The 20,103-nt window shown below is 37.7% G+C and overlaps 1 protein-coding gene across 21 annotated transcripts in view; it reads left to right on the plus strand.

The window, feature by feature from the left end:
• Positions 1 to 20,103, plus strand: part of SPAG6 (sperm associated antigen 6) — a 152,080-nt gene that overhangs the window by 28,277 nt on the left and 103,700 nt on the right. For 20 of the 21 annotated variants that reach the window (XR_014073076.1, XM_081556751.1, XM_081556770.1 and 17 more), the window contains 4 exons: positions 10,063 to 10,268; positions 11,155 to 11,328; positions 12,911 to 13,063; positions 15,570 to 15,761. Coding sequence is in view for 20 of the 21 variants with exons in the window: in XM_081556751.1 (XP_081412877.1) it covers positions 10,063 to 10,268; positions 11,155 to 11,328; positions 12,911 to 13,063; positions 15,570 to 15,761 (725 nt within the window). In the remaining variant the exon portion in view is untranslated. The remainder of the gene's footprint in view (positions 1 to 10,062; positions 10,269 to 11,154; positions 11,329 to 12,910; positions 13,064 to 15,569; positions 15,762 to 20,103) is intronic. The other variant, XM_081556772.1, reaches the window with a different exon arrangement.

Genomic DNA, 20,103 nt, shown 5'->3' on the forward strand with positions numbered 1-20,103 from the left:
GGAAAGGCCTGTGTTGTGAGGTCTTTGACAGCCAGCAAGAAATGGAGCTTTCTAGAACTACATGAGTGAGCTTGGAAGCAGATCCTACCCCAGTTGTGCCTTCAGAGATGGCTGTGGCCCCCACAGACAGTGTAGCAGCAATTTCACGAGAAATTCCAAGCCTGAACCACCCAGCTAGACTGCTCTAGCAGTCTGTGGGATTTCTGACCCACAGAAAGCGTGAGAGAGAAAATGATGCTTTAAGTCGCCAAGTTTGGGTCAGTTGGTATGTAGCAATGGTTAACTTATACATAATCTTAAAGCACTGTACTTAATAATGCAAAACCCCAAACCCACAAAACAATTAAGTGTCCTGAGTTGGGGGGATGGTTAAGTAAACTATAGCATATTCGCTCAGTGGGATATTGTGCAATTATTAACACTGTTGGGCCAGCTCATCCTCAGGAATAAAAGTGGACAGTGGAGGCCCAAGGGTAACTTCAAGGAACCACTCAGGAGTCACACCAAGAACTGCTGACCAGGGAGCCCTTGTATGAAAACGTCCTGTGCACTTTCTAACCATCCAGTATTTCGTTTCTGTTTCTGCTCTCCTTGGTGTGTTCTCATAGAGAATTCCACTAGGGCACAGCTGACCCTTTACTGTTTAGCCTCCTCTGTTAGCCCGAGCTCCTAGAGGCCTGAAGCAAGTAACAAGTGCCAGTGAAATTTGAAGGTTCAAAGTTTAATAAAATCTTTTTAAACATCTTAAAATCCACTTATGATTGTTCTGTTTTAGCAGATTGTAGGTAGAGTGAAACTACAATTATGGTTGCAATATTATATAAATCAAGTAGAAATGTATTTTTTGTTTGGGTTTTTTTTGTTTTTTTTTTGGCTGTGCCACATGGCATGTGGGATTTTAGTTCCCTGACCAGGGGATTGAATCCACATCCCCTGTGTTGGAAACATGGAGTCTTAAACTTAACCTGGATTGCCAGAGAAGTCCCTAAAGCAAGTGGAAATGAATGGAAACATTTCTAGATACAAAAAGTATATTTTGTAAAAAGCTGATTCCAAGTAATTTATTGTTTCATCCCAAGGGCCCTCCAGACCCTCTCTGTAGTTCTGCCTTCTTCCATTCAGCCTAGTCTCAGCTGTTGAGTAGTTATAAGTACGAAACTGAAAGTCACTAAAATTGGGGTTTTAAAAATTGCTTTATATCTTATGCTACTTATTATCTTCCAAGGCCATACCAAAGCCTTTGTCTTTTCCCACCTTCTCTTTCTCTCATCTCCACTTCTTGACTTTTCCTTTCCATATTTTGAAGCTGTTTTTTTAATACTTGAGCCTTGTATAAGTGTGCCATCTTTCCAGCTGATTGTAATTTCTTACTAAGGCTCCATTAATTCCAGATCAATGGCTTATTTGACTCACTTGACTTTTTAAAGGAGCTAGAATTATTTAACCCTCAAAGCATATGCATGTACTTATGTATGTATTATGTATGTATGTATGTATGTTAATCTTTAATCTCTCAAACACTCAACCCATGTATAAGGGTTAGATGGATGGTTCTGAAGACTGGGTGGAGAGAAATGGTATGGAAATGAGTAGGAAAAACGGCATTTGTGAGGGTGGGGGATAAATAAAAATCATAGATTAGATTTTTTTCATGCTATGCTATGCTATGCTAAGTCGCTTCAGTCGTGTCCGACTCTGTGCGACCCCATAGACGGCAGCTCACCAGGCTCCACCGTCCCTAGGATTCTCCAGGCAAGAATACTGGAGTGGGTTGCCATTGCCTTCTCCAGTGCATGAAAGGGAAAAGTGAAAGTGAAGTCGCTCAGTCGTGTCCAACTCTTAGCGACCCCATGGACTGCAGCCCACCAGGCTCCTCCGTCCATGGGATTTTCCAGGCAAGAGTACTGGAGTGGGGTGCCATTGCCTTCTCCGAGATTTTTTTCATAATACTATGCAAATTCCTTCCACTTTTTCACACTCCCACCTGCAATTGGAGATGTCAACTTCTCAACTCAGAATTATAGCTCTAGTTAACTGTTAACTACACTGTTAACTACAGGAGAGTGTTGCCTCTCTCAGATGTATTGGTGTAGAATAAAGGTTTCTTGCTAGCTGACTTCCATGTCTGCCTCCTCCTATTCACGTCCCTATGTAATCCACTTCCACGTTGCACCAATGATAAATAGCAGAAGTGATGGTATGTCCCTTCTGAGGTTAGATTATGAAAGACTACAGCTTTTGTCTTGGGTTCTCTCCTGTGGATCTCTCACTCTGGGGGAAGCCTCATCGTGAGCAGCCTATGGAAAGACCCAGAAACAGGGAGGAACTGATGCCTTCTTGCAACATTTCCATGGCTGTACTGGGAAAAGATGCTGTAGATCCAGTCAAGCCTGCGATACCTGCAGCTCTAGCTAATGGCTTGATTGCAACCTCGTGAGAGGTCACAGCTGGAACCTCCAGCTGAGCCACTCCCAGATTCCTGACCTATAGAAACAATAAGACTATTCATGTTTCCTGTTTTAAGCAGCTGAGTTTGATGTGATGTTACATAGCAGTAGGTGACGAACCTCTTCATTTTGAGTCCTTTTTGTGAGTACTCATGATGGATCACTTAATTTTGCTCAAATTCTTCACTCCTACATTGTCATTGTGAGCAGGAAAATTAGCTGAATATCATAATATATGTTTAGATTAATTCTTTTTTTGCAGGCCACTTTTTAGGTTATCGTCAGTTTCTTGGAATTCACCTCTGAATTTTCTTATATAACCACAATAGTGGTTCTTCCTTTATGACTCCACAACATGTCTTCAAGAATCAAAAGTAGAGAGAACTACACCTTTTCACATCCAGAAAGTCCCCACAATTCATTTCAGAAGATTTAAGATTTAAGCCTAGGATTGTAAAATGATGAACGTATTTTATTTGGCCTATGCTATGTTGTCTTAAGGGGCTTCCCAGGTGGCACTAGTGGTAAAGAACCCATCTGCCAATGCAGGAGACATAAGAGAAGTGGATTCGATCCCTGGGTCGGGAAGATCTCCTGGGTCATGGCACGACAACCCACTCCAGTATTCTTGCCTGGAGAATCCCATGGATAGAGGAGCCTGGCGGGCTACAGTCCATGGAGGTTGCAAGAGTCAGACACTACTGAAGTGACTTAGCATGCACGCACACATGTTGTCTTACACAGTGTTTTTTTGTTTTTTAAAGTTTCCAAAACTTAAAAACAAGGCAGTCAGATGTCTGGCTTCTCTGGAAAAATCCAAGGACCTGACAGCGGTAGGCCTGCATTTCCATGTGGCAGCGCTGGGCTGAAGAAACTGAGTAGTTGGTGCTCCTTGTATCTGGTGCATATGTTTTTCCAGTTTACTATCCTCCCCATTTGGTTATTTTTCCTCTGGCTTCACTTATTTTAATTACTTGTTTGGGCCCTGTCTTTACCACTGCTGATCTAACCAAACCATGGGCTGTAACAATTAAGAGGGGTTAAGGCCATGGTGGTTGTTTAGTTGTGTCCAACTCTTTTGTGACCCCATGGACTGTAGCCTACCAGACTTCTCCTGTCCATGGGTTTTCCCAGGCAAGAATACTGGAGTGGGTTGCCATTTCCTTCTCCAGGGGATCTTCCCAGCCCAAGGATTGAACCTGCATCTCCTGCAGCTCCTGCCTTGGCAGGTGAATTCTTTACCACTGAGCCACCAGAGAAGCCCTAAGGCCATGATGAGCGCTATTAAAGCAAAATCACTTTTGCCTGATACACCTGGTTTTTATCTGTTGTAGCTGTGCCTATTATACACTGATGGACTTTCCTGTCTGTGTTCTTCCTGTCTAGTCCACATAAAGTCATTTATAATATTTGATTCATCCAGCTTTAGATACTAGTAATTTTATGAATGTTGTTGATCTTAAATGTCCCCCCTTTTATCTGTGTCTCTTTTTGTTTAAAAAATTAAATCTAAAGTCATACTGAGCTTGTCACAGTTCCATAGAGATGGCTGCCTCATTTCCTTCACTCAGCAATGAGGTGTTCAGGAGACTGAAGAGAACTAGTTATTCCTCGGCTGAAAATAGCTGACCATCAGATTTGAGGACTGTATATCAGTTGTCTACATGCATGCAATCAATGGCTTTAATTATTTTTTATGAATAAGGAAGATGCTATTGGATAGCTTTATTTCCACTGACAATTTGAAGCCTAAAAAATTGTTAAAAATGAATAACACTTAGCATTTAAAAATGTAATATTTTAACTGTAACAAAGGCATGAATTAAGAAGGAAAGTGTGAAAAAGTGAATAGTATTTCTAGAATATATTTGTAATTTTTCAAAGAATAATTATGCATTCTTTCCTAATTTGTTTAAAGGAGATATACATTCCTACCATTTTTAAAAATAAGAAACTTTCTTCCATATTGAGAAGTAAGCTAAAGTATTTATATTTATTTTTCCTTTGTAATAGTAATGTTCAGTTCAGTTCAGTCGCTCAGTCGTGTCCGACTCTTTGCAACCCCATGAATCGCAGCTCGCCAGGCCTCCCTGTCCATCACCAACTCCCGGAGTCCACCCAAACCCATGTCCATCGAGTCAGTGATGCCATCCAACCATCTCATCCTCTGTCATCCCCTTCTCCTCCTGCCCTCAATCTTTCCCAGCATCAGGGTCTTTTCCAATGAATCAGCTCTTTGCATCAGGTGGCCAAAGTATTGGAGTTTCAGCTTCAACATCAGTCCTTCCAATGAACACCCAGGACTGATCTTCTTTAGGATGGACTGGTTGGCTCTCCTTGCAGTCCAAGGGACTCTCAAGAGTCTTCTCCAACACCACAGCTCAAAAGCATCAATTCTTCGGCACTCAGCTTTCTTGATAGTCCAACTCTCACATCCATACATGACCACTGGTAAAACCGTAGCCTTGACTAGATGGACCTTTGTTGACAAAGTAATGTCTCTGCTTTTCAATATGCTATCTAGGTTGGTCATAACTTTCCTTCCAAGGAGTAAGCGTCTTTTAATTTCATAGCTGCAGTCACCATCTGCAGTGATTTGGGAGCCCAGAAAAATAAAGTCAGCCACTGTTTCCACTGTTTCCCCATCTATTTGCCATGAAGTGATGGGACCAGATGCCATGATCTTAGTTTTCTAAATGTTGAGCTTTAAGCCAACTTTTTCACTCTCCTCTTTCACTTTCATCAAGAGGCTCTTTAGTTTTTCTTCACTTTCTGCCATAAGGGTGGTGTCATCTGCATACCTGAGGTTATTGATATTTCTCCTGGCAATCTTGATTCCAGCTTGTGCTTCCTCCAGCCCAGCATTTATATATGTAATATAATATAACATATAATATGTATGTGTATATATATATAACATAATATATAATAATATAACAATAATAATGTTATTATAATAATTATAATGTTAGTAATAATAATGTTAGTGTTAGGGTTGGCTAACCCAGCAATAGCTATGTGTATAGTCAAGGACATGTTCACATTTCTTTTATTTTTAAATAAAAATTACATTGAAGAAAATTTGGCAAATAGAGAAGAAAATGTATCACCAATAGTGCCATAAACCCCATTTAAATCCTATTAATGTGTTAGTATAACATAAAACCTTTTTGCTCTAATTTTTTTTTTTTTGGCATAACTACTTCTAATCTTGCTGGTTACCTAACAGTATGTGATTATGTCACATGTTCTTGCATAAAAGAAGATATAGTTGTTAAAAATTCACTTTTTGAAGATTCATTTAAAATTTACAAGGAGGTTAAGATATTTTCCCACACTGAAGATAAATTTCTTGGCTTGTTTTTTTCCCTGGTCAAAACTTTTATGAACGTCTGTACATATCAATCTTTGATTTCCAAAGTGTAATAATTAAACAACCCAAACTCATTTCCAAATTAGAATTAAAATGAATTCTGTGAGATTTCTCCTATGGGGAGTAACTTTAAAAAATGTATTTATTTATTTGGTTGTGTCGAGTCTTAGTTGCTGCAAGCAGGATCTTTTAGTTGCAGCTTGTGGGATTGAGTTCCCTGATCAGGGATTGAACCCCGGCCCCCTGCGTTGGGAGCACAGTCTTAGCCACTGGACCACCAGGGAAGTCCTCTATGGGTATTAACTTTTAAGTATACCAGATTTTTGTAAGGGTTTTGGTTATTCCTGCTTTTTTTTTTTAAGAGTAGAAAAGTATAGGGAAGAAGAAAAGGGGAGATGGAAGGAAAATGGGAATCACTGCCTGAAATTGCATCCTGTGTACATTTCCCCAAACACTCCACGCACTTGACTCCCAGCCCCACTCTGCACTGCGGTCTGTTCACACATTCACCTTTAGCAGAGTCCACCAGAACAGAACAGTGTTTTACTCTATTTGGCTTCCCCAAGATCTAACTAACCCAGTTTCTGGCACGCAGTAAACATGTAACGAACACTAAATGACCAGAAAAGAGAGCAAAATATGTGCATACACCAAGCCTGAGAGAGGACAGAATCATATCAGTATGGCTGGGGCTGTAAGTCAGACTATCAACCACAGGTGGCTTAAGCCTGAGGATGTTTTGCATTTCACATGACACAAAATTCAGAGTCAGGGCCATTCCAAGGTTGGTTATGCAGCTGAACAGTGTCATGGGGGACCCAGATGTTTCTTATTTTTGTATTCAGCCATCCTCAGCATATTGGCGATTTCTCCTATTGCAGTTGCAAGATGGATGTAGGAGTTACCAGATGTCAGTTGCAGGCAGATGTGCCCATGTACAGCACAGATGAGGTGGTGTTTCCTCCTGTGTATCTCTGTTTATTACAGAGGAAAATCTCTCACAGATGCTTCCAGCTGACTTCTACCCAGATCCCATTTGCCAGGATTGGTTCACAAGCCCATGCCCTGACTGACAAGAAGCCAACTGTGACTGGTACAGAAATACCAGAGGAAGTAATGGTATGGAAGAGAAGAAAGATATACCGCAGGAAAAAAGAGCAGTAGAGACAGGATGAAATAGTTAGCCTGTGGTTTGTGTAATATATTGGATTGGCCAAAAGGTTCATTTGGGTTTTTCCATAACACCCATAATATCTTATGGAAAAACCTGAATGAACCTTTTGGCCAACCCAGTAGTATGGCTTGCGTTATTTAGGCCTATTATATTGTAATGTGTATATGTACTCTTACTTGTATGTACGTCTTGTACCCAGTATATGTATGAAGGTGATTGAACAATATTGTTTATTAATAACAATGTGTGCCATCTAAGAGCAGAGCCAGGTTTTGAAGGACCGTGTAAACTGGAGAGGTAAAGTGTATGAAACTCAAGTGCAGCATTGATTGCTAGGCCCCATCCAGGTCCTCTTTCTTTGGTGCTCTCCCCACCCTTCCCCTCATTTAGCATCACTGTTCCAGGAAGAATGGAAAGCAGCTTTAGATGGGAATGGGTAACAAGCTAGAAAAACTGGGGCTTCTTTCATAACAGAGTTCAGGGAAAGGAAGATAATGGGACTCAATCATTCAAGGAAAGAATAAAATGTATGGGAGTTACAACGATAATATTTGTTTTAAAGAACTTTGCTTTTATTAATCATACTTTTAATTGTTCACTGCATATTCTTTACTCTTAGAAACGGTGTGTAAAAGTGAAAATACATACATAGATGAAGTAATTCTTACGCTTTCTCAAAATAAAATATTTAGCCCAGTAGAGTTGACCTTGAACAATGTGGGAGTTAGAGGTGCTAACCCTCCCCAGAGTGGAAAAACCGAGTATAATTTATAGTCAGCCCTCATATTATCACTTCTTGCATATCTGAGATTCTGAATCCACTCAACCACTGATGGTGTAGTACCGCAGAGTTTATGATTGAAAAAGTCCTCCTACAAGTGGACCCACATAGATCAAATCCAGCGTTGTTCAGGGGTCACCTGGATATACAGATTCCAGGCATCCTCGAATATGACTATATAAAGTTGATGTTACCATACAACAGGGAGGTATGGCATGCTGCAGTCCATGGGGTCACATAGAGTCGGACACAATGGGGTGACTGAACAACAGCAACAATCATACCACACCTGTATAATTTGGATTGAATTAAATTAACATGCTAATTATTAAAATAGAATATAAAAATTATATCTGGAAATTACATAATATCACACCCTTATGTTTTCTTCCCTTTTCCCTTGGGAAGAAAGAGTGATCACCTGCTTTACCTGCTATATTGTTGGTCTTCAGGGAATGGCAGTAGAATCTCAGAGGTTTCTGAGGAATGTCTTCTATTGATTTGAGGTGGATATTCCACTCAGTTGCTGCTGTTGTCTTTTTTTTTTTGATTAAAAAATTATTTTTTATTTTTACTTTTTGGCCATACTCTGCAGCATGTGGGATCTTATTTCCCTGAACAGGGTTGAACTCATACTTCCTGTAGTAAAAGCAGAGTCTTAACCACTGGACCACCAAGAGAGTCCCCTCCCCACCTTTTTTTAAAAAACATATTCCTCTTATCTGCCTCTGGTTCTTAAGATTACATATTAAGTTCCCATTGTATTTCATATTTCACACTGGATTTTTTAATTGAAACATATTTGCCAATCAGCATAATGTTAATTTGTAGAAGTGTATCATTTGCACCAGCATTGAATGAGTCTGGCACATAATAACCTTCCATTAATACTTGTTTAATGAAAGAATGAATGAATCGTTTATACAATATGGGACTTCTCAGATAATTACAGTAATTGAAGGAAAACAAGTGTTGGACACTAACCTTCATTTTCCAACATTATTTCCTTTTAGAAAATGTGATATTACCAATTGTTTGAAAAATTAAAGACTCTTTTCTTTAAAGACTAAGTGATATGCTGAATTGATAATTTGGCTATTGACATAAATTGTCCAGGAGTGGAATTGCTGGGTCATATGATCGTTCTGTTTTTAGTTTTTTGAGGCCTCTCCATACTGTTCTCTATGGTGGCTGTACCAATTTACATTCTGCTGTGTAGTGACCTAAATGGGAAAGAAATCTAAAAAAGAGGGGATATATATGTATAACTGATTCACTTTGCTGTACAGCAAAAACTAATGCAACGTTGTAAAGCAACTATACTCCAATAAAATTTTTTTTTTAAAATAACAAAAAAGATATAAATTGTCAAGCTGCTACACATCTGAGAAAATGAGAACATAATTTGAAAGGAAGAGATTGTAGAAATGGGTGTATGTGATTCGGTAAGAGAGGCCATGAACACGAGAGTAGAATCTGTAACTATGTAGTGTATTTTACGCTTCTGAAAAGACATTTTTTACACATATATGGGTTTGCCTGTTTGCCTCGGATTCTCTATAATTTAAAAACTGTGTTATTTTTTATAGCTATTATTCTTGGACACACAAGTAAATCAACATGTATATTCAAAAGATATTATTTCTGACATATAAAATGCTTATGATTAATTTCTTTAATGTTAACATTTATATATATTAAATCCTGTTGTTTGGTTGTAGTTCTCATTTTTGAAAGTGTTTTTGTATGAACAGCAAAAATGCACCTTTTGTGTACAAAGTTTTAAAAAATCTTTTAAAAGTACGATAAGATGAAAGGAATTAAAAAATCGACATTATTGGCATGAGATTCATGTTAATGTTTACTCATGTAAATAGCACAAAATACTGCCTAATTAGTGTGGTTGGTAAATTTTTGGTACTTTAATTTTCTCTGTTATTGTAAACCATGCATAAAATGCTTGCCTATTGAGAAGTGCAGAATTGTCAGAGCTTAAACAGCTGACATCTGCTTACTCTCTTAAAAAAAAAGAATAACAAGCCATTTCAGCCTAATCTACCTCAAATGTGTTCATGTAAATGGAGGTCCATCTATTGACCTGTATTCTTTTCAGCTTGCGATTGGCCCACATGGTTCATGAAACCAGGAAGGCTGATTTGAAATGCAGATGTCGAGACAGTGAAGTACACCCTCCCCTTTTCCCTTTGCTGTATCTGTCAGGGTGAAAAGTGGCTTGTACAAGGGTCAGTCACCCATACTCACTTAATTACTTTTCTTGGACCCACAGAGCTGTCACAAGCTGTGGTGGATGCGGGAGCTGTTCCTCTTTTAGTGCTCTGTATCCAGGAGCCAGAAATTGCTTTGAAAAGGATTGCTGTTTCAGCCCTCAGTGATATCGCCAAGCATTCTCCAGAGTTAGCACAGACAGTGGTGGATGCAGGAGTGATTGCTCACTTAGCCCAGATGATCCTGAACCCTGATGCTAAACTGAAGGTATTTAAAAATAAAGTTGAGAAACAAATGAACCAGGATTCTGATAATCTAAGAAAATGGAAACGTGTGCAGATGGATAGTATACATTTTTAGATAATTAGTAAATTATCATTGAAAACAGGTCTGAGTATATTATGTATTTCGGTCCTTTTGTATGTGGAAACTATGCTGTAAGGATTAGACAATCAAGATGTGACTGGGGAAAAGTATGTGCAGTGCTGAAAACTAGAAGTAGCATCAGAATTAATAAATAAAGTAAGGAATCATGTCATGATTAAACCTCAGGGTTAGAAGGGACCTAAAGGTTTTCTAGCCCACTATTATATTTACATTTCCTATGAAAATTGCCATATTAGTCTTCTTTCAAGCTTTCTAAAATTTAATTTTCAGTTAATAGTCACCAATTATACTTTTATAATAGTTATGTTCTATAAGATTTTAAGATTGTCAATGTTAATTAGACAATGTAAAATTCTTTAAAACGATAACAGCAACATGCCCAAAGTTCTGTTTGATCATGTTTGTATTACATTACTGTATTTAACATAAACTAATGATTTAAGTAGTGCGTAATTAAGAATAATATTCACCCAAAGGTCATATTCTTTGACCAGCCTCAATAAGTAAATATTTAAGTAGTCAATAGTGTGAACTAAGATGTTCAACTTGGAAATTAGGAAATTTAAGAAATTGAGTATTTAGGTATAAGAGTAGGAGGTGAATACTTCCTAAGCTAAGACTAAGACTAAGCTAAGACTCTTAGCTTATGTTGGATTTGTGATTATTTCTTCTTCTTTATAAAGGAATTTGAATGTATACAAAGCTGTTTAATCTGAACTCCACAGTGGACCCTGTGTAACGTTTGGGTTTGGTTTTTGTTGAACAGCGTCAGGTCCTTTCAGCTCTCAGTCAGATTGCGAAACATTCTGTGGATCTGGCAGAAATGGTGGTCGAAGCAGAGATTTTTCCAGTTGTACTTACCTGTCTGAAGGACAAAGATGAATACGTGAAGAAAAACGCTTCTACCTTAATTAGAGAGATTGCAAAACATACACCCGAGGTAAAACAAGAGGGAAAGAAATCAGCTTCAAAATACAACCACATGCCGTTAGTTTTAGTTATTAAGCAGAACATGAGTTTGTTGACAGGGCCCCGGGTGGCGTCATGTGTTCTGAGGGTTTCTCACCCTTAGCACAGTTCATGTTTTGGATGAGATGATCCTTGTTGTGGGGGGCTGTCTGTATACTGTAGGGTGAATGTTCAGCAGCATCTCTGGCCTCTGCCCACTAGATGCTAGTAGCACCCCTCCCCTAAGTTGTGACAATCAAAAATGTCCCCATGTATTACCAACTGTCTCCAAGGGGACAAAAGTGCCCCCACTGGAGGACCACTGGGTTGTAGCAATGGAGTTTGAGTCTGAAATCTCAGTTTTTAATCATTCATCATTTTCTGCTTTCCATTTCTAAGTTGTAGGGACCGTGGACCTTGGTTGTCCTGTCACTCTCAGTCACCTGGGTGTAGTGAGAGACAGCGCCCCTCCAGGCTGGGAGAGACCACCAACTCCCTGCTCAGCCACTCAAACGCCGTGGTTCCTGCTCTGGGTTCTTAGGTGGGAAAAGAATAGAGATGAAGCGAACTTGGGTAGATTCTGAAGTTGTGTCTTTTTCTGTGCATATTTTCACGAATCAATTTCATTTCACCAAACTCTTCAGTATTTATTCTTTATTTCACCCAACATCTTTATCTGGTTGAGATTTTTCAAGATTGGAGTGCCAACAGCTAGTGATCATTACTAGCAAAGGACGGATAATGAGGCTAGAATATTTCAAGTTTGACCTCATCTTTCAGTATTGAGTGATTAACCTGCTTCATACTCACGCATTGTGCGGGGGGCGGTTTCAGTAGTTAGCTAGTTATGAACTAGCCCTAGGTTTAGTGTTTATGTGAGGAACTTTGACATCTATTACGATAAGGATAAAAGTCATGTAAGAAAAATTGAACAGCAGAGAGGCTCACAGTGAGCATATTCTGTAATTAGAAATAGCAGGATTGTTACCCTTGTATACTTCTTTGATAAATATAATACTTTCAAATGATATTTTGAAATGAATGATATTTCAGATTTTGTTGTTCAGTCCCTAAGTTGTGTCTGACTCTTTTGTGACCCCATGGACTGTAGCCTGCCAGGATCCTCTCTCCATGGGATTTCCCAGGCAAAAATACTGGAGTGGGTTGCCATTTCCTTTTCCAGGGGATTTTCCCGACCCAGGGATCGAACCTGAGTCCCCTGCCTTGGCAGGTGCATTCTTTACCACTGAACCACCATTTTTTAGGTCTGAAATTTTAAAATTTGGCAATGCTAACATAATATTTAAAGATTGTCTTACACTGGACTTCCCTCATGGTCCAGTGATTGAGAATCCACCTTGCAATACAGGGGACACGGGTACAGGCCCTGGTGGGGAAACCGAGATCCCACATGCTGTGGGGCCTGCATGCTGCAGTGAAGACCCGGCACAGTCAACTAATACTGCTAATAACAAAACCAAAATATCCTCTACAAAATATTTTTAAAAAGTAATAATAAAGATCGTCTCATACTTTAGGGCCATGATAATGTAACACTCCCTCTTTTCTCTTAGCTTTCTCAGCTGATAGTGAACACTGGGGGAATTGCTGCCGTGATCGACTGCATCGGGTCCTGCAAAGGGAACATAAGGCTGCCAGGCATCATGCTGCTCGGCTACGTGGCAGCTCATTCTGAGAACCTGGCAATGGCAGTCATCATTTCCAAGGTTTGCCCTTGCTTCCTTTTCCCCTGATTCTTGCAGCGAGATCCTCTAAGACAGACCACAGATTAATACTCTCCCACAGAGTGTACAATATAACTGATCAGAGACAAAGAATTACCAGCTTTTTTCCAGGCTTACTAGTAAGTTTGCCAGAGCAATGCTTAAGGGTTGACTTGGCAGGAAGTTTGAAGTTTTACTCAGTGTTTAATGTTAATAAAATGTCAGCACCTCTGAGTGTTAGTATTATCTGTATCTAAGTAACATGTATTTTGTATCTTGAAGGATTAGCTTTACAAATATGTAAAGCATACTTTGATTAAAGACAACTAACATACCCAGTGGTCGTTTGTATCATCTTGTATGGATGGTCTCTCTTCTTTAGCTACCAGGAGCTAATTTCTCTTCTTAGACATGGGCAATTCAGAGTGCATGGGCACATGTCAGATAGCAGTGTTTCTGTTTGCTTGCTCAAGGGATTTGGCCTTATCTCAGTTTACAACTTGGTATTAACCTACCAGATTGAGTAACTCTGGCTCGTAGTAGGTGCTCAAAAAATATTTGTTGAATGGGTAAATATTGATCTCCTGAAGCACGCTTCAAAGGCTGTGTGCTCCCAGTGTCTCTGGAAACCCTCTAGGGTGCAGCTTTCTTATCAGCATGGAAAACCCACTGCTGTATGTTAAACAGAAGTGTGGATTTTTTTTTATCCTTTGCTAATCCTCAGAATAAAAAGGAGCCTCAGATCTTTATTTTCTACCTATTCCTTGATAATACTTTACTTCACTCCCTTTTTATCCTGAGCTTTTCCTTTTGTTCTTCTATTACCAAAGACTTTGATAGTGACTAGGGCAGTAGTGCTGCTTTCTGAAGGGTCACGGTGGGAATATTATTGGAATTCTTGATTCTTGGTTCTTGTGTGGATTGTCAGAAAGTCCACACATAGGAAGGACAAGGAAAGAAGCCGCTATTACTTTTGCTTCCTGTGTTTCTTCCCCAGACCATCCAGGAGGTGCTCCCCCTCTTTGGTCTGGGGCCGTGGCCTCTCACACCTGGTTGTCTTTCATTTAATTGAAGATCAAGGTGGGGGCAGCAGCAGTTTGAGGCTGATCACACAGCACTGTGTCATTCTGTCTGGTTCTGTGTAGTACTGTCAGGACTGACAATACCTCCCATCTAAATAATACTTTCTAACGTTCAAAGCACTTTCACGCTTCTTGTCTCATTTGCTGTTCATAACAGCCATGGCTAGTAAGTCAGCATTTTGGGGACTGTCTTCTTTTCCTCCTGCTTCTTCATTCTTGGTATGTCTCAGATGTATGGACTTTCTGGAAGGTTGCCTCATTCTGAAGATAGAAAAGATTCTGACCTTTTTCATTTTTGTATGGGCTGACACACATTTTTAGTTGTAAGAAAGAAGTCAAAGAAGTAATATGGCAGATCTCTTCTGGAAATTGATCTTAAATGCCAAATTTAGGGACTTACATGCTGGTCCACTGTTTAACACTCCTTGCTTCCAAGGCATGGGGGCTTGGATTTGATCCTTGGTCGGGGAGTGGTGTGGCCAAAAAATTAAAAAAAAAAAAAATTTAAAGGTGGAGGGAAAAAAACTATAGATGATCATTTGGCCTTTGCTTGTGGGAGGATGACCATGTGATAGTGGCTTTTGTGGTACTGAATTTAAGGTGATAATTTACTATCAGTATTAGATAATTTAGTGTAATCTCAAGTAAGAAAGTTATGCCCATACAGAATGAATTATAATTTGATTTGGTTATTTGACTCTTCTTTGGGTATATAAGCTGCGATGCATTTGAGACCCTCTAGTTAATTCTGTTTTATTTAGCTACAATTGAAGTTTGAACTACAAAATACAAGCACATGCCATCTGTGTAGTAAAAGTACTCATCCCTACTTTGACATTCAGTCAGATTAAATTGGGTAAAATTATTGTGTAAATGTTGACCAAAAGTAATGGAAATTTACTATTTCAGGAAAGATTTTGGTGAATATATTTCACCTAAAATTTACTTAAATAGGATTCTTGCTCATATTATTCATTTGATTTTGGGTCTATAGTAGGTATTTTGTTTTTGGATCTCTTGATAAAAGTCAATTTTTAAAAAGATTCTAAATTAACTTATTTTAGTTTAGAAGAAAGCAAATCGTTGTAAACTCCTATGCGTTTTTAATTTGTCACAGTGGTATCTGGCTTTGCCTAAATACTAGCCTGTGGCATCTGTTTTTTGGTTAAATGCCTCTGTTTGGGGAGCAAACGCTAGTAGAGATATTTAGTTTAGTTGGATTGTTACAGATAATTAAGGTAAATTAGTTCTAGTCATTTTATTGACTTGAAAAATGACGGCCCCTGTGAAGTGCTCATTTATTGAACCGTTTAAAGGAAAAAAAGGATCAAGACTGAAATGATTTCTTCTAATGTCTGAGAGACATGGAAGACCCTTTAATCCTGCTCTGGGTTCATAACTCTCGCTCTTTTGATCCCACACTGCAGGGTGTACCCCAGTTGTCACTGTGCTTGTCAGAAGAATCAGAAGACCATATTAAGGCTGCTGCCGCCTGGGCCTTGGGACACGTTGGGAGACACACTCCTGAGCACGCACGGGCCGTCGCTGTCACAAACACTCTGCCTGTTCTGCTCTCTTTGTACATGTCAACCGAAAGTTCTGAGGATCTTCAAATGAAAGTAAGTGCTTAATTCTTCATCGTTTTAATGAAGATTTGTTAGATTTTTAACTCATTCTTATAATATGTAATTTTAAATGTTTTAATTTTTATTGTGGACAATTTTTTTTTTTTGTAAGGTTGATTGATTGATTTTTGTCTGTGCTGGTCTTTGCTGCTGCTCTCAGACTTTCTTTAGTTGCTGCGAGTGGAGGCTACTCTAGTTGCAGTGTGCAGGCTCCAGGGCACTTGGGCTTCAATAGTTGCAACTAGTTGTGGTGCATGGGCTTAGTTGTTCCAAGATGTATGTTATCTTCCTGGACCGGGGATGGAACCTGTGTCTCCTGCACTGCAGGGCAGTTTCTTATCCACTGACTGGACCCGCAAGGAAGTCCAACAATATCATTTTTCTGAGGCAAGAAATAAGTTTATCGGAAGAATTGAGGTGACTCTTTGAAATGAATTACCCTTGTCTCTAAAAATCAATGATAAATTTTAAAGGAAGTTCTCTGTGAGTACAAAGTTGTTTGTAAAATGAATGTCTGATTGTTGCCATCTACATTTCTATTGACTTTTCTTATGGAATAGGAATTGAATAATAGGACTTTGGAGGTGAAATTGGCCAGAGAGAACTTTAGTCCATTTTAAATTAAAAATTGAGCCTAAAAAAATTTAAAAGGAATGCCTCTCCAAAGGCATTCCTGAAGCATGAGTGACGAGTGACCTCTCCTAACTCCAAGTCTGTCTGATCTTTTAATTATGTCTTATATTTGTTCCTTGAAAGGAAATGACCATAAGAGTCCCCAAATTAAACATTTTAAAATCTTGCATTAAAAAAATGAGGATTTCTGAAAAAAATGTTACTAACTACTTAAACAGTTCCTTAAACATGAATATAAAGTAGAATGGGTTTTAAAAATAATTTTAGAATTTCAAAGAAAGAAAAATGTTTCCCAACATACTCCCTATTAGGAAAACATGTAACTTCTTGAAAGTAGCTCTCAGAATTAACTTGGGTTGAGGGAAATACACAGAAAAGACAATAATTCAAAATAAAATGAACAGTAAGTTAAATTACTCTTAAATTTGAAGGAAGACAATAAAGTAACAAATAGGAAAACACATTTTACAACAACTTTAGATAGTATAATAGGACAGGAAATCTGTTTGAACTGCATAGTTTGAGGGACTCTGAAAGCTATCGAGTGAGTCATTTATTTGATTTATAAATTTTATAAAAGTGAATTTATGTTGATTTGATTATGTTTACATGTTTTTTCCTCTACAAACTCATTGAGGGAAGTTGATATCTAAGATTAATACTTTTTCCATTTTTATAAGACTTTCTATATCAAAGCAATGATTTAATCGATTTCTATTACTTGTCTCCAATGTTGAGTCTATTCCTTGGCAAAGCATGGTAGATGGTAAAATTGATAATGTGCTAAGGTCCTCTCCTGTGTAATAATTTTGTGATTCTTTGACTTTCTGGTGAGAAACCTAACTCCATTTCCAGTTTTGAGTTGTCTAAATACAGATAATTTACGTATGTGTAATTTTAACCTATGTATGTCATTCTCTTTTTACCTCAAATTTCTTTAACCCATTATCATCATTGTCTTTCTTCCTCCCTCCCCCTCCCTCTTCCCTACTTCCTCCTCTTTCCTTCTCCCTCCTCCTCAATTCTCATCCTCCCCACCCTTACCACTAGTGATCCAGGGAAATAGAAGAACACATCAGCTACAGCATGAATAATTAATAGCAGAGTAGATAGTAATTATAGTTTGAGAAACCCTTGCAAATAGTCTCTTAGGGAGCACTATATACTATTTACATGCTACCAAGTTTATATAACTTGATTTTTAATGAATGTTATGATGCCATATTGTATAAATATCATTGGAGTAAAAACAGTTTATTACTTTTTGAAGTCAGATAATTTTTATTGTGTATTAGTTTAACAAAGGTGGTTTTGTTAAAACATTAAGGTTTACTAATAGAAGGTTCCTTCTACCTTTATTTGATACAATATTTACTTTCAGGAAATACAGTGGGTATTAAATTAAAAGTGATTTATCAATCATTATCCTGTCATCAATCTTTCCAAGGCTTTAAAATGTTTTCTTATTGGAGGGACTTAATCATTCCTTTTGTTTTTTCTTCTCCAAGGTCTCTTGGATTCTATCAGTTGTTTTAAAAGCTTTATAGTAAAAGTCCAAAGCCTTTAATTTGACACTATCTCAAAAGGGAATATCCAAGAACTTTAGGAACTGTCTAATGGTGTTTCTCATTTGTTATTCTATAGCAGCTTTCAAATTACAAGGCCATGTTGAAGTTACTTTTGTCCCAAAGACATGTAACCTTCTGTAAACATTCTCTAATTGGTTCTGATCCAGGAGAGCCCAAGAGCAGCCCCTTGGAATTTCTTGCACATTTTCACATGGTCTTACTATCTGCCTGTACCTATGTAATTTCAAATGCCTTATTAAAACTGAAAAAAAAAATGTATCTTTTATATAATCATCTTACCTACATATATTTTGAAACTATTCAGGCAGTTGCATTTTCATTTGTTTTGATTCAGAGGTATTAGATGGAATTCGTTTGGCATTTGAATGGTTATAAAACTATCCAAATATTTATAAGACTATTTCTAACATAATTATTTAAATATTATATTCCTATTGTCTTGGTTGTTCCCTTTGTTTTTAGCAGCTTTATTGAAATATAACTCGTATTCCATATAATTTACACATTTTAAACTATATAATTCAACGGTTTAGTGAAGATTCACAGGTGCTACCATCACCACAGTCTATTTGATTTTCCCATTAGCAGTCACTCTGTGTCTTCCCTGTCTAGCCCCAGGCAACCATTATTTTACTCTCTGTCTTTGAGGATTTGCCTCTTCTGGACATCTCATTCAAACAGAACCATACAATACATGTGGCCTTTTGTGCCTGGCTTCTTTCACTGAGTGTAAGTTCCAGGGTTCATCCATGGTGTAGCATATATCAATATTTTCTTCCTTTTAATTACCAAATAATATTCCATTGTATTGATATACCACATTTTGCTTTTCTATTTACTGCTTGGACCTTGGGTTGTTTCTACTCCTTGACCATTATGAACAATGCCATCTATGAACATTACTGTACAAGTTTTTGTGTGGATGTTTTCATTTCTCTTGGGTATATACCTAGGAATGGACTTGAGAGGTCATATGATAACTCTTTTTAACATTTTGAGGAACTGCCAAACTGTTTTCCAATGTAGTTGTATGATTTTGATTCCCACCAGCAATGTATGAGGGTTCTAATTTTCAACATCATTGCCATCACTCGTTACTGTCTTTGTGTTTAATTGTAGCCATCCTAGTGGGTATGAATTCATATCTAATTGTGGTTTTGATTTGCATTTCCCTGATGGCTAAGGATGCTGAAATTTTTTTTCTTGTGCTTATTGGCCATTTGTATATCTTCTTTGGAGAAATGTCTAATCAGACGTTTGGCCCATTTTTAAATTGGGCTATTTATGTTTTTATTATTGAGAATTTAAGGATTCTTTACATCTTCTGGATACAAGTCCTTATCAGATGTATGACTTACAAATATTTTTTCCTATTCTTTGGGTTGTCTTATCACTTTATTGATGGTATTGTTTACAACAAGTCTTTAAAAAATTTTAATGAGATTCAGTTTATCTTTTTTTTTTTTTTTTACTCCTGTGCTTTTGGAGTTATATGTGAGAGGACTTTTCCTAGCACAGAGTCATGAAGATTTACTCCTGTGTAACCCCCTCATTTAAATAACTATAGCTCTTTGGTCAGAATACTTTCAGAATAAAATTAACTTTTGAATAAAGAAGCATTTTTCATTTTAAGCAGTTTTCAAGAAAGATCATCCATTTTCAACAGTGAAAACAACAATGAATAATTTTTTGTTATTCCTTTCATTTTCTGTGAAAAACAAAGTGGCATCAAGTGTTTGTCTAGAATTGACAATTTTGTTTTGCTAATTACTATTCTTATGTGTGTTGTTAATAGGAAAAAAGGGTAGTATTGCTAATCACTTATTGTGGTTTCTACAAGAGCTTTGATCAGTGTGGCTAGAGTCAGTTTTTAGAAATGACAGAAAAAATAATGAACGTAGAATTGTAGATGATACGCTAGTTTATAGGAAAACCAGGCTCAAACCCAAGTTGCCCTACATGGATAGTCCATGATTCCTTCCCTAACATCATCATGTAATATTATATATGTCTAAAGATAAACACTAACTACTAAATGGTGTGACATTTAGAAAAATTCATAATCTCTTATTCATTATTTCAAAGTAACACATTACTTGATTTTCTGACCTAGG

This window comes from Giraffa tippelskirchi, chromosome 13, assembly GCF_054371585.1.
Source record: "Giraffa tippelskirchi isolate mGirTip1 chromosome 13, T2T-mGirTip1v1.2.pri, whole genome shotgun sequence".
NCBI lineage: Eukaryota > Metazoa > Chordata > Mammalia > Artiodactyla > Giraffidae > Giraffa > Giraffa tippelskirchi.